This window comes from Nanorana parkeri, unplaced genomic scaffold (genome assembly GCF_000935625.1).
Source record: "Nanorana parkeri isolate BGI_ZX_2015 unplaced genomic scaffold, ASM93562v1 scaffold1351, whole genome shotgun sequence".
Lineage (NCBI taxonomy): Eukaryota > Metazoa > Chordata > Amphibia > Anura > Dicroglossidae > Nanorana > Nanorana parkeri.
In genome coordinates, this window is record NW_017307619.1 from 496,503 (window position 1) to 510,515 (window position 14,013).

Here is a 14,013-nt window from a genome sequence, read left to right on the forward strand (position 1 = left end):
CACTTTGGGGGGACTTCAGGGAAATATTGGGGGTCTAAACAGATCCCTGACATTTCTCTTTTGAAATAAAAAAAAGAGATTGAGGACACAGAGTTCTCTGCCCATTCAGGTGGGGGAGAGCAGCGGGGATCCGAGGAGAAGCTGGAGCCTGTGCCGCTCCTCTTCTCCCTGCTAAGCTGCGGCTGTGGCCCTGTGCTCGCCATGGCAACAGGGGCAAGGGGGCGCAGCCCCCTCTTAGCTCCGCCTCACTCGCCCCATGGTAGCTACAGCCCTGACATACCATACCTGTACCATACCAAAGCCTTCAATGCCAGGTGCCATGCATGATTTTACATTTCATGGGTCAGCTTTGAACAAACATTCTGCTCTATGCGGTCACCGGCTCATAAGAATCACATTGTTTTAGTGGTCAGTTTGACAGCACTACTAACTTCTATGACTGCTTGTCTTTGTTCCATGTACTTCTCTGTTGAGTATAAGGTATGAGCTAAGACTATCCCTGCTTGACTTTCAGTAACAGTCACTTTACTGGAGGTCCGCTTTAATTTAAATGGAAAGTGATCCCCATTGAACATCTTGGTTAAATCTCCATTTAAGGTGAATATTCTTATATAGTGATGGTGGGAATTTACATCCGAAAATATAAAATAACATCATTATTTATATGTGCAGTTTATTTATGGGTGTAGATTTCCATTTCATTTAAACTCAGCATACATATTACTTAAATGTTTTGAAATGGATAGTAGAATTCCAGACAAAATACAGACTATATGAGAACAAAATGCTACTTCAAATTATAACAAAAATAACCTTTCACTTTTACTCCTTTTATTTCCTACCTACTACAGATTGCAGTAACAAGTTGTGTCTGCCACTTTCACACATCAGAATATAATAGAGACAACACATGTACACTTGTAGCTAGTCTGGACACTTTATGGATCTAAAACCATTTAGACCAATGGTTCTCAACCTCTGTAACCTAAGGACCCCTATTTGTCCTTGGTCATTAAGTTGCTACACAAGTCACACTGAAATGTTCCACGGTTGCGCTACCATGCGTTCCGGTGCGGGCAATTGAACTCTGGGTGGAAGGTGTGTTTGTGGTATCATTTAAAATTAAATGAATGGCAACGCAACACACCTCCCACACCAGAATGCGTAGTAGGTGCGTCTGCATGGCACAGTGAGTTAATCGCACACAGATACTAGTGTGAACAGGCCCTCAAAAACACTGACAGACATAATCTCACACACACATAATGTAATTTTTTTTTAAGATCCACCCAATTTTCCTACCTTACGAGAACTGGAGTGGATCCTCAGTCTGGGGTCCAGTGTGAGCTGCTGTGCCATGACGGAGCTCCAGCCATATGTACATTGCTTGCACAACTCCCTTGCGCACCCTGCAGAGATGCCGGGAGCCAGAACGTGATGTTACTCCCATCCAAGCACCTCTACAGGACATGCGAGGAAGCTGTAAGCAATGCATGCATGGATGGAGCTCCCCTACGGCCATAGCTTCAGCCGACCCCACCTCAAGCTGACACTCGGCGCCGAGCAGCATATGAATTGCTGCTTTGCGCGAGAACTGACAGTGCTGTGCTAGGGGAAGGCCAAGAAGTCTTTCACCTAGAATTGTGGAATGCATGCAACGACCCACTGAACACATGTTTGCGACCCAGTTTTGGGTCATGACCCACCAGATGAGAACCAAGGATTTAGATAATTTAAGGGTTTTATTTATCAAAGTAAAAGTTGGGTATACATGGTTAGAATTTCGAACAAATGAAATCGATTTTGGAATGTTCATTCGACTTTCTAGTTATTGATGCAGTGAAATCGATGATTGATTTGGACCACAGTGACAATATTTTTTTAAGGAGCATGTAAAAAAAGTTTTTCTCGATCGTACAAAATTCTAACAGTGCAGACCGTGCAGCTGCTCCCGCAAGTCAGGTACACGGTCCGTGACCGCGTTCCTGACCTCTCAGATGGCTGCGGGCCACATAATACCGGTTCGTGGGCCGGTATTTCAGACCCCTAATCTAAAGGCTCCTGTATGACAGTCTAAACAGGTATCAACTCCAGTTACTATGTGGTGCATAAGTCTCATAAAGTATAATAAAAACTTCCTTTACCTTCCCTGACTGTGCCAAATCGGCCTTCATTTTTTATCTTACACGCTCCTACTCCCAGACACTGCAGATCACAGTGGGAGGGTTTCAGCAACAGAGGCAGTGCTGTCAATCACAGCAGTGGGCAGGACTAGGTGTAGTCAGGTGAATCCTGACTTGCTAGAAGCTTGTAAATCTGACAGGGACAATGCTGTTAGGCACTCTCCCTTCATCCCACTGTAGTGCAAGCAGACACAGCCTACATGAGAGTGGCAACTTTGCTCTGAATTCAGGAGCAGTGCAGCATTGTTGGCACTCCTTCACAGAAAGCTGCATTAGGTGGACTTCACTGGCATATCAACTACTGTTAGTGAGACTTTGTAGATGGACTAAAAAAAATAGTACGTGCAGATGCGCTTATAATTAAGCGTTGTAGCACATAAATAACGTTTATGGCCAACCTAAGGTTGCTTGTATTAAGTACACAAACTTTTGTTCCATACACAAATGTGTGATAATGTTCTTTGCTTGGCAGGGTTGTTTTTTGGTATCTATCATGAGTTTAACTGTGCATTAGGGTAAATCCAGCATTTAAGGAAATCCAATTTGTTAAATGGCTTAAAATTAAGGCTTCATGATGACACAATGGGAGCAGACTAAGCAGATGAACAGCTGAAAACTTCATTAGGATTACAAATCAGCAAATGAAAGCTTTCACTTAACATTTTCCATGTCCTTGTAAATAACAGGAATATATCTAAAATCGGTTTGGTTTTAAACAGGAAAAAGAGGGATATTTTTAATAAAATCTATAATTCAGTAACTTTGCCAAACGCTAGTAATTTTCCCAACCCTATAGATTTATCCAAAGGTACACAGATAAGCCTGCTTAGTAAATAATTTATCAGTAAAGTTCAAAGTAAATTTTATGACTAGCTCAGGAAAGCTTTTATCATATGTTGTTGAAAAGAGTATATAGCCATGAAATGTAGGGATGTATTGTTAACGGAAACTGACTTATGTAGTCATAACTGAGGTATGTACAGGTAGGAATTGGTGGGACAGTGCAGCTTTACAAAAACCTGGATGCAAAAATGATCAATGACACTATCTAAACTTGGGTGAGCACTTGATACTAATAATAGGAAACACCCTGACCTGGATGTATCTGTGGTAGGTACTTTTGTATTTATTTATTTTTTGGAGATGTGCAACCAGGCCCACTCTCACTAAAACAAATCTAGTTACCATATCAAGGGTAGTTTATGAATGGTTTTGGTCATGCAAAGGTAGGCAAATTATAATTTCAAAATACTGAAATCCTATAGCAGACATTAGGTGATACTCACACAGTAGTTCAACTCTGATATACCAACACTGACACCTGTAGACCTCTTCAAATTTCCATCATGTGACACTACAACCTGCTCATCGTTCGTGAGATGACAATCAAGTTCCAGCATATCTGTCCCGAGGCTGACAGCACTGAAAAGTAAAACAACAAAGCACGGTTAGTTGAGAAAATAACAAAAAGAATTGAAACTACACACAGTGGCTGGTGTACAAAAACTTGCAGAAAGAAAATAAATAACAACCTCTGATTGGCTTTTATGGACAACAAAAACAGTTTCTTCCCGTTCCTATAATTCGGCCCAGCGGTTTCTACACAGGCTTTTATCTACTTGAAGTTATCACTTGGGACCTAAGTAACATTTGTTGTAGAGCACGGGAACACTGTGATGAATCTCTTCATCTAAAGCCCTTTCTTCATATATATTTAGCTATTTCCAAATACAGGCCTGGCGTAAGCAGCTAATAACAAATTTGTTTCACTGAGTTTTACATCAAAACGAAGCTATACATTTTTTTAAAGTGCACATTTGGACAGCCCATCACAGTTGCTACATGTGCCCGTTATAGCTGAGAATGCAATCTATTCTAGCACAATCCTTGGTTTTACTCTCTGCTGCAATCTGCCACTAACCGATAGTTACCAACCAGCTGGGCCCTTGTCATTGGCACTGTCTATACAAACTCTATTATCTAAAATCCTGGTCATGTGAATCAAAAAGCTAAGCATCTTGTCCAAGATCTGACCTCCCTGCAGTGCTTTGTTTGTTGAAGTGCTGGGCTCCCCTATACTCCTTGGAAGGGGGCACTGTTGGGGGCCCTCTTGTCCTTTTTGAGGCTATCTGCATGGGTACAGTGCATGGCCACATTGTAGGAAATTATGTAAACTAATATTAAGCTATTACAGTTCTTAAACATGCAAGTTCATAACCCACACTGTATATAATGTGACTCAATACATTTAAATATGTTTATAATCACACCTATTTTTATGCCCAGAGAATAGCTGCAACTGCAAGCTGTAGTGTACTGGTGCAGTTATTGTCTTCTGGTATATTACTCTCTGAGCTGTCTAGTGAACATACTGGGCATACTACTTTAATACTCGACCAGTCTATAGCAGTGTAATGCTAAAGTGCATCAGCATTGTGAAAGAAGAGTTCATTATTATGCAAAAAATACACCTGTGAGACAGTTCTAATACAGAAAGAACATTCAGAGGTTAGCTAAGCAGACCTTCAAAAGATGCCTCTGGCTCCCAGCAAATTGGCTAGCTATACATTCATTTTACAAAACAGATATCTTAAAGGAACAGTCCATCCAGCGAGGAGATTTCAATTTAGGGTAGAGTCACCCACCAACGTATTGGCTCTCTGGTGTCAGGATCTCTGTTCCCTAGTTTCAGGGCCAACTACAGGTCATTATGAGGAGGGCTCATTTCACCACACTAGAAAAAAAAAGGAGCAATGAGACTCCTCTTGAATTAGCAGAAGACTCCATTGCAAGGTGGGTAGAGTTGAAAAGTAGATCTCAATATAACTGAAATATCTATTTGTAAACTTCCCCATACACAGCTGTCATGTAAGGTGGACTTCCAGATTCTCTCAGTCCAAAAAACAAGGGAAGGGGAGGTTGCACCCCTTCTTTGCTGCTTGGTAAATATGCAAAGCTAATTTTTCAGGTGCTTTTTAAAAAAATATTACGTGAAACAAAAGAGCTTTGTGTTTAATTCAGAGCCTTGTCTCTAACAACTTCATTCTAACCTCGATTCAGACACCGGGAGACCTAGGAGGTGCCTCAGTGGATGTCCAGGAGACCTATCCATAACCTTCATTCTTTTTTGGGGGTTTTGTTTGTAATTATTTGTTTATTGGTAAGTAACAAATACTTATCAATAAACGAAGATACGTATAAGATAGGATAAGTACAACACAGGAGCAGGTCGTGGAAACAACACTCATAAGCATAAAGACCCATAAAGACCATGTCTCAAAAATATTAATAGATGGCTAAGCCATCTCACCCAGCAGGAAAATAACAAACACCTCTTGAACTAGAACATCAGATGTGTCTAAAACATCTTCAAAGTGTAATAGATCATTCGGCAAACAGTGCGTATAGTCCATCACAAAAATCCAAATAAATCATGGAACACCAAATTCAGTGGTGATAAGGCATACCCTTAGACAAGTTGTGATCTAACCTCCGTTCTTGTAGCAGTAAACTGGGACACACACACACACACACACACACACACACACACACACACAGTGCAACTAGTCAAGGCTGTGCACCTGCCTGTCACTGCCTGTATCCACAAAGGAGGGTACACTTGTAGTCAGTCAGTGTCCGATGGAGCAGGCCATGTCAGTACAGACAATGTAAATGGGGTGGCTTCTGTGTGCCTATTGCAATTCTTATTAATGTCAACCAAAGGGATGGGAGAGCCAAAGCTGGTACCCTGATTAGGACACAACGTGGATTTATTCAATTTCTGCATTAAATCATTTATAACATGGAATAACACATTTTGGAATTATGATTCTATTGCCCTTGCCATTTTATGCCTTGAGGTTGAGATGTATACTGGCTAATGCCAGCAAAGTAATTTCCCTGCAGACTTTTGCTGTGACAGCAGGGCTACAAGGCACAGTACATCTGAGCTTCAATGTTAAAAAGGAGAAAAAGAACGGACCCTTTACAGCTCACAGAAGCAATGTCTTGAAAGCTCAGCACAAATGTGACAACAGTTTTATGTGGTAAACTTTATTCTTTCTCTGCAGAAATGAAACTTGCTTGAGAAGCTAACCCATCAAAAGGTTAAGCCAGGGCAGTACACACTATCTGACTGCAGTATGTCACATTACTTAGAAAGGGTTTTCACACATATACCACCTGCAAGACTCTTTATTTGGTAACAGGTTGTGGCTTACAGCTTAACTTATTTTCCCTAGGATATGACCATATTTTTGATGAACTTTTCATTAATGTGCAGTTAACCTCATAAGGAAAATTATAATGGTTTTGGGTCAATTTAGTTTCTATACTTCTTTTTTTACATTTTAGATAAGACGTACTATACAGTATGTATACATTCATTATTTATAAATAAACAGGTAATATATCACAAAGTATTCCCAGAGAACAATGGGTTATCTACAAATGTCATACCTGCAAAGAAGTACAGGAATACTTACCTCTCCTGCTGCCCACACCTACAAACACCACTCTGGTGCAGAGTAATCCCAGAGTGAATTATCTTCTGAAACCTACACTTCCATTAGTGTCGATATCCTGTGACCCCTGCTGAATAGTTTCTTCTGCGGACCACCATGTAATGAGATAAAGGTCAGCGGCAGCAACCATTTAGTTGGTTAATGTGGGCTCCAGTAACCCCTAAAGTGGCTACTGGAGCCTACAGAAGGGAAAACTGTTCTGTGGTTTAAATTGTTTGTCAAATGTCCTTCTATAGAACATATTCTGCTCATTCTAGTGACAGGCACTAGGGTAAGCACAGTGATTTCATTGAAATAGCAAGTGTACATTTATCCATGGGCACCATCCAGTCCTTCATCTGGATGACTAACTAATCAAACTGTCATTGTTCAGCCTTAATCTGAATTTTGGGCTACATGTTGGTGTAATTCATTTAGCTTTAAGTGAACCTCTGCTTTACCCATAAACGGCAGAGCACCAGGTTAATTTTAAGGGTCATGTCACATTAGCGATTCCGTCATTGACAGTAACCCTCCAGCAACAGGATTACTAAAAAGAATACTCACTTGCTCCTATAGCTTTACTTGCTTGCTGGCTGAAATTCTGCACAATCTCACTCGCCAACGATGAAATGGCACCTCATTGAAGGGACTTGCTCCGTTGGACCAAGTGAGTGTCAGGATAGGATCACTTGTATGACATGGCTCTAATGCTGATTCTGTAGCTGCATATATTTACACTTGCGCTGCTAGGAAAATGGAAAAAATACCCATTACTTCTAAGTATAGGGGTAGCATGTGACTCATGTCTCTCCTCCCATGGACAGCTCTGGTGTTTGGTAGTTGGCTGTCGAATGGGGTGAGGAGGGAAACCTGAGCCCTCTGTAAGCTTTAACTAGTTTTATCTTGAAGCTTACACAGGCCTGATTCTCCTGGTGAATGAGATTGGGAAGCAACGGGAGTGGATTAAAAAACTGCTACAAGGGCCATCATTAGGGCTTGTTCAAACCAATGTTGTGTGTTAATTGTGCAGAACCATGCAATTAACGCACAGCCTAGGTGTGAACGGGCCCCTAATATGAACCTGCATGGGCAAAGCAAAAGTTAGCAAAAGCCACAGTCTCAGCTGATAATACAAGGCCTTAGCTAGTTTGCAGTTAGGCATTGCAGCATTTATGAACTCTGTGTTGGTCCTTGATGCCCCAGCTAAATTGACTGTAACTGCAGTCACTGTCTGGTAGGGCTGCAGTTAACGATTATTTTTACAATCGATTAGTTGCATTTAAAAAAAATGCGCTCTCTCTCCCCTTCCCCAACCAACTAATCGATGATGAGAATAGTTGCAAACTATTCTCATAATTGATTATTATCGATTTAGTCGATTAGTTGTTGCAGCCCTACTTTCTGGCTATAAGTATTTGGCCTTTAGTGGGTCCATAAGACATAGTATTTGTATCCCCATTTAAAAGGAGTCCAAGGCCAACTTTATTACCTTCAGTTCCATCAGGCTCTCATTACCTTCAGTTCCATCAGGCGCTCATGTGATACAAACCACGTACCACACACAGTGTAAAAATATGTACCATCTGGGTAAACAGATGGAGGATGTACACCACTGGTGAATGATCTACACAAACATACATGTAAAAGACAGAAATGTATTCCACTAAACCTGAAAGGATAAGGGCAACTAATATGGGACTGGTATTATTTACTATGCTACTTTGTGGTAGATGCCCCCACAATTTATTATTAGCCTGTGTCATTTGTAGGCATTTACACAGGAGATTTTCTATTAAACAACCATGTATATCTACTTAGGAAATAACTGTATGTTCTTATGCACAGAGGGACTATTTTCCTTTTTAAAATGTCTGTAATTTCATCTGTCCTAAGGCTTTCTCTACTATTTTTTTTTAACATGATGCTGGCAAAGAGCCGATTGAAGTCTGTGCAGCTGGGAAGAAGAAAGCCCGTAGCATTTCACAGAGCTCCTGCTTCTGAGTAACCGCTTTAGGATAACATTAAAGCTCCACTTCTTACTCTGCCACTAATCAGCAAGGCAAGAGGACTGTTAAAGTGTATGTAAACCCATTGGAACCTTACATGTATATAAAAAGAAAATAGAACCAGCTGTCTATAGTTTGATTTCTAAAAATATGGAAAAATACCCTTTTTCAGCTCTTATACGAGGTGTGATCAAAAATATGGTGAATGTTTCAATAAAAAGACACGTTGCCATGAATCCCCCTCAAAATACTCCCCCTTGCTTCGAACACACTTATCCCATCATCTTGCCACTATCTGAAGCAGTTCTGGAAGTCCTCTTTAGTGAGTGTCATTTGGTGGGCTACAGTGGCTGCCTCGATGTCCCTAATCGATTCATGATTTACGGCAGACTTTATAGCACACCTTCTTTCAACCGTAGTTCACAACCGACTGACTGCACCGAACAAGTTGAAAAGAGTCACACACTGTTGCCATGGTTCGATGCACCACTTCTTGTTTTGAAGGTCCCTGCCGTTCCGTTGGATGGCACTCGGCAGCAGCATTCACCATATCAAAGTCAGGATTAGTATGTGATCGCAGTATGCAAGGAACAACCTTGCATACTGCGATCACATACTAATCCTGACTTTGCTGCACCGCACTTTGAGATTGAAGGGTGGAGCTAGGAGGCAACCAATGGCACTACCTGCAGATGTCACTACAGGAAGTTCCCTTGGGACGCACAAAGTCACTTGGTGTTGTTGCGATCACATGTTGTTATATTTTTTTTTTAAACATTACATTTTTTTATTTTATAGAAAGACTGAAAATAAAGCCCATTGAATACATTCTTTTTTTACAATTTTTATGAAATAAAATGAATATTTATTTTCGCACTGGTATAGGCAGGGTTTCTGTAGATTGGCAGCTAGAAGGGGAGAAGCAGATGCTGTCAGTCACCCAGATGTAGCTGCTCCACAAGCTGCTGAAGACTGTCATGTGGGGAGTTAGCTGGGGAAAACTGTTAGTCAACCTGCTAGAGTCGCCCTAGAAGCCAAGTGTCACATGGGGTGGTTTCCAGAGGAGCAAAGAGCAGGATCATGGCTTCTTCACAGGGGAAAACCAATACATGTGCACGGAGACTTGCAAGACAAAGAAAGTAGTCACCAGCACACCGAGGGTCCAATTTATCATTCCATCTTTAATCAACGTCTAGATAAACATGGTATCACATGCAACCTTTCGGAAACTACTGAGGCCCCTTCATCAAGCAAAACTACTGTATGTTTTGTTTGATGAAGGGACCGCAGTAGGTTTGTCTTTACGTCTAGAAATTGAATAAAGATGGAATGATAAATTGGACCCTCAGTCTGCTGGTGACTAATTTCACACCTGTATGCTGTGCTGCTGTGTGTTGGGAAAAATAGTATAGGTGTTTTGGCGAATCAACGTACGTTTTTGGCCCCATAAACGGCAATGGCAGCAAATTAAAATGTAACAAGCTCTCTGAAAGGACATTAAACCATATTTGGCCTACTGAAGACAGTGGGGCATGCCATAACCATTGTATTGGTTATTATGCCAGCAAAGCAAAGATCATAGGATGGTACCGAATCCTGAAAGGCAGGAGTGGCACATATTTATATTTAATAATGTACTCCTGTTACCCAAAGAGAAGTATAGCCAAAAACAGATTAGCTTTACTTCTCTTTTAGCTTTGCTTCTTGCAAACACAGGAAATCAGTAGCTTAACATTACTTCCTGTATGCGCACTCTGTGCACCTGCATTTCATGTCCTTTGTGTGCAAGATATCAGTGACTCCTGAAAATGTATGTACTGTGGATGAGCTAGTGTCCTCTACTTCACTAACAGAGTTATTATATATAACTCTGAATATGAACACTAAGGAGATCTAATTAGAATATGCCAATAAATTGCATGAAGAATATATTTCTGTTTACTTGATATAGGTTGTTGCAAATGCTCTATGTACTGTTTCTAAATAAAACCTACTGTGTCAATGAGCTGTCCTACATTATAGAGCGAGCAAGAGAGAGAGAGCCCTTAGCATCAGTCAGCTGACAACTGAGACTAATAATGAGCTAGATAGATTATATATATATATATATACACACACACATATATATACTGTATACACACACCCACACACATATATAGTTTAAATATATTTAGTACTCTCATTATGTCTTCTTCATATATTAACCCTTTTGCTGCCGCCAACTGGAGTCTGCTGACTACCACATGTGCGCCTGCCCTCCTCCCCGCCTGACTCCCATCCCTGCCATGTATCCTGAGCTCCGCTGCTCCTTCTGCGGAAGACCAGAAATATGTGATCACTAATCTCTCTTAAGTGAACATAGAAGCAACAATGATTTAATCACTTCCAAGCTCCAGTTTCAGAGCTGTGCTTGGATTTGTGCTTGATCAGCTTCAAGGGTGACATTAGAGATCTAATAGGTGTCTAATTTTGAAGCTTTCCATGTTTGGTATCTATTTACTCAGCTCAGCCTCATCCTTTATTTTACCAAGAAATTGGGTAATATGGGTCTATTTTACCAAGAATTGGGTCTATGTATTAAAAATTACCTAAATGTATTTATTTATATATTGAGTTTGATAAACAGTTGCACTAATATCATGTGACATAAAAAATGCAATTATATGCTACAGGGTCTCTGCTTTCAGAAAAAATATAATTCTCGTGGGTTTTAAGTCATCTTCAGGCTTAAAATGTAAATTTTAACATTGTGTGCAAAAATGTATAAACTAATCTGACAGCAAAAGGGTTACATTTTTGCCATTTTTCTGATTGGATATGGTGTGTCCTGAGGCATCTGTGGGATGAGTGAACTCTTTTTGGGTGCTCAGTCCTGTATCTATTTCCAACTGCCTATACACAACCGTCAGACTGGTTCCATAGACATTATTGAGTCATTAGGCTTCATGGAAACCCATTCCTTTACCTGGGACAGGCATGCAAAGGTCATTAATTCAAACCTTATTGAACCCAGTTTGTCGGTGTACTAGGCAGCCAATAACTAACTTGCTCAGAAGGAGATTGGCAATGACTGCCTTCTCATAGGTGTCTCTTGAAAAAGCTTTGCCCTAAAGTGCATGTACAGCAAACACTTTCCTTTTTTTACTTTTGGAAAGAGTGGGGAAGGGTTACAAATCCTTGCCATGTTTTACTGTTATATGTGGCTCCATTAGAAAGATTTTCCTGCATTCCCTTTACAGGTGACAACGGTTTCCCCAGACAGGAAGTGAGGTAAAATCTCCAACAGAAACACAGACAGAAATAAAAATGTTTTATCCAGTAGAGGATTGGAAGACTGTTAGATTTTTATTGCGGTCTGTATCCCTGTAGTAGAATTTCTCTCACGTCCTGTCTGGTGAAACCTCTGTCACAGGGCCAGAAAGTGAGGGGAAATATCTCTAATGGAGCCCCAGATAGCAGAAAGAAAACAACAAGGTTTTATTAGTTGAATATTGTCATATACAATTAAATGCATTTAAAGTACATTGGATATTAAACCATTTAGGGATATATTCTAAATCAATAAGGATAGGACCCCTCAAGCATTTAGAAAAGAATATGCTGTATGGGGCAACCCAGGTCCAATCAGGTAGTATGCACATACCGGGGGGAAAAAAATCACCACATGAATTAAATAGTGTACAACATGCACTATAATATAAAAAAGAAGCATAAAAAAGGAAAAAAAGCCATTGGGACATAAAGAAATCATTTGAATGGGTCTGCCCACTATCCCGAAATTAGAAATTATCCCTTTATTTTTGCGATATGTAATAGAATAAGACATACTAAATATTCTAAAAAAAGGTTCTACTAGTTTTGCGCTTTGGTTCAGTTGAAGGCTTTTGCATTCCTTTAGTTCTTTCTCACCACAATCTTCAGTTACTCTTTCTTATAGAAGTTTGATTGAAGTCTGCCTTTAGTAGAGTTACATTAATGGTTGGATATTATGAGCACTTCACTGGCTGGTTTCACCTGTTGGCTGGGACTCTTAAACAATGTAGTTCTCCTTCTCTAGTTAGAAGAATGCAGAGCAAGTAAAAGGGTTGTGGTCCTTTAGGCCCCATTCACACGTAGCGACATACCTTTTGCAGCGGCCGGGATAGCGCGACTTTTGGGGCGACGATCCTGCGACGGTAGCGCGACCTTCTCCGTCGGGCTCCATTAGAAAAAAGCAAAATCCGCCGAAAAAAGGATGCTGTAAAAGCGACTTGCGACCGCGACGAGCGACATGGAGCTAAGACAGCTCCATTGAATATCATTAGCTGGCGATAAATCGCTACGTGTGAATGGGGCCTAAAACAAGCACTGGGTAAGGCAGAATATTCCAATTTGACATTTTCTGGAGAGTAATTTATTTTTTATTCCTGACTGACTTGTACCCATTGCTCTACAACAGACAACACCTAAAAATGTTCAAGTCCAATTAAACTTTCAGTTTAAGGCCTTATTCACACGGCGTTAAACAGGATGGACCATGTCTGCATCTGAGCCACGGACACCCGGCCCCTCACGGATATGCAGTTCGGGTGTGCGTATGACAGCGTACGGCCGCGTCCTCCCATAGGCAAGAACGGGCTGCTGCGTGCAATCTCACACAGCACCTGTCCTGGGAATGGTCCGATACTGGCATGCACGCCGCATTGGACGTGTACGGCCCGAGTTAACGCAGCGTGAATGAGGCCTTAAATCAGCAAATTAATTTTCAGGTGCATCAAAACAAAAAGGTATGCAAAGTCTTGTTGTCCAAGTAGAAAAGCCTGTCCTTTGTCAGCACGCTGGAGTGAAGATCCCTTGCTATTGTGTAGAATCAGTGGTCTCTCTGCAGAAGTCTGACACTAGCCTTACTGAATAAGACCTATACCTCTACAATCAGCAATGCTCATGCTTCCTGCTGATTGGAGAGCTCAAGTTCTGACTCAACAGGGGCATGTCAGACCTCTACAAAGGGATCACGGCTTGCACAGAAAGTATAGGTCAAACTCTACAGCATGCTGGCAGGGAGCAGGCTTCTTTACTCAGGCTGTGACCGCTTTCTAAAGAGCAAGACTTTAAACACCTGGAATGTATTTAGCTGATAGAAGCTAAACATTCAGTTGGGCTTTAAGCAGAAGTATGAAAACTATATTTTCATAAAAAAGGCATAAGAATTTTATAAATATATAATAAATCCAGTATTTAAAATATGCAGTATACTCACTGTCTGAAAGCAGCCATTGTATTTTCTAGATTTTCTCCAGCACCTTAAAAAAAATATAAAGATATTAGTTTGACCAGCAA

General features: G+C 40.8%; 1 protein-coding gene across 1 annotated transcript in view; it reads right to left on the minus strand.

Moving 5' to 3' along the window:
* Positions 1–13,972, minus strand: part of GDPD1 (glycerophosphodiester phosphodiesterase domain containing 1) — a 34,266-nt gene extending 20,294 nt beyond the window's left edge. Inside the window, exons 1-2 of the mRNA XM_018569544.1 lie at positions 13,934–13,972; positions 3,470–3,605 (exon numbers count right to left, since the gene is read on the minus strand). Coding sequence (XP_018425046.1) covers positions 3,470–3,605; positions 13,934–13,950 — 153 coding nt within the window. The 5' untranslated portion in view covers positions 13,951–13,972. The remainder of the gene's footprint in view (positions 1–3,469; positions 3,606–13,933) is intronic.
* Between the last annotated feature and the right edge of the window lie 41 nt (positions 13,973–14,013).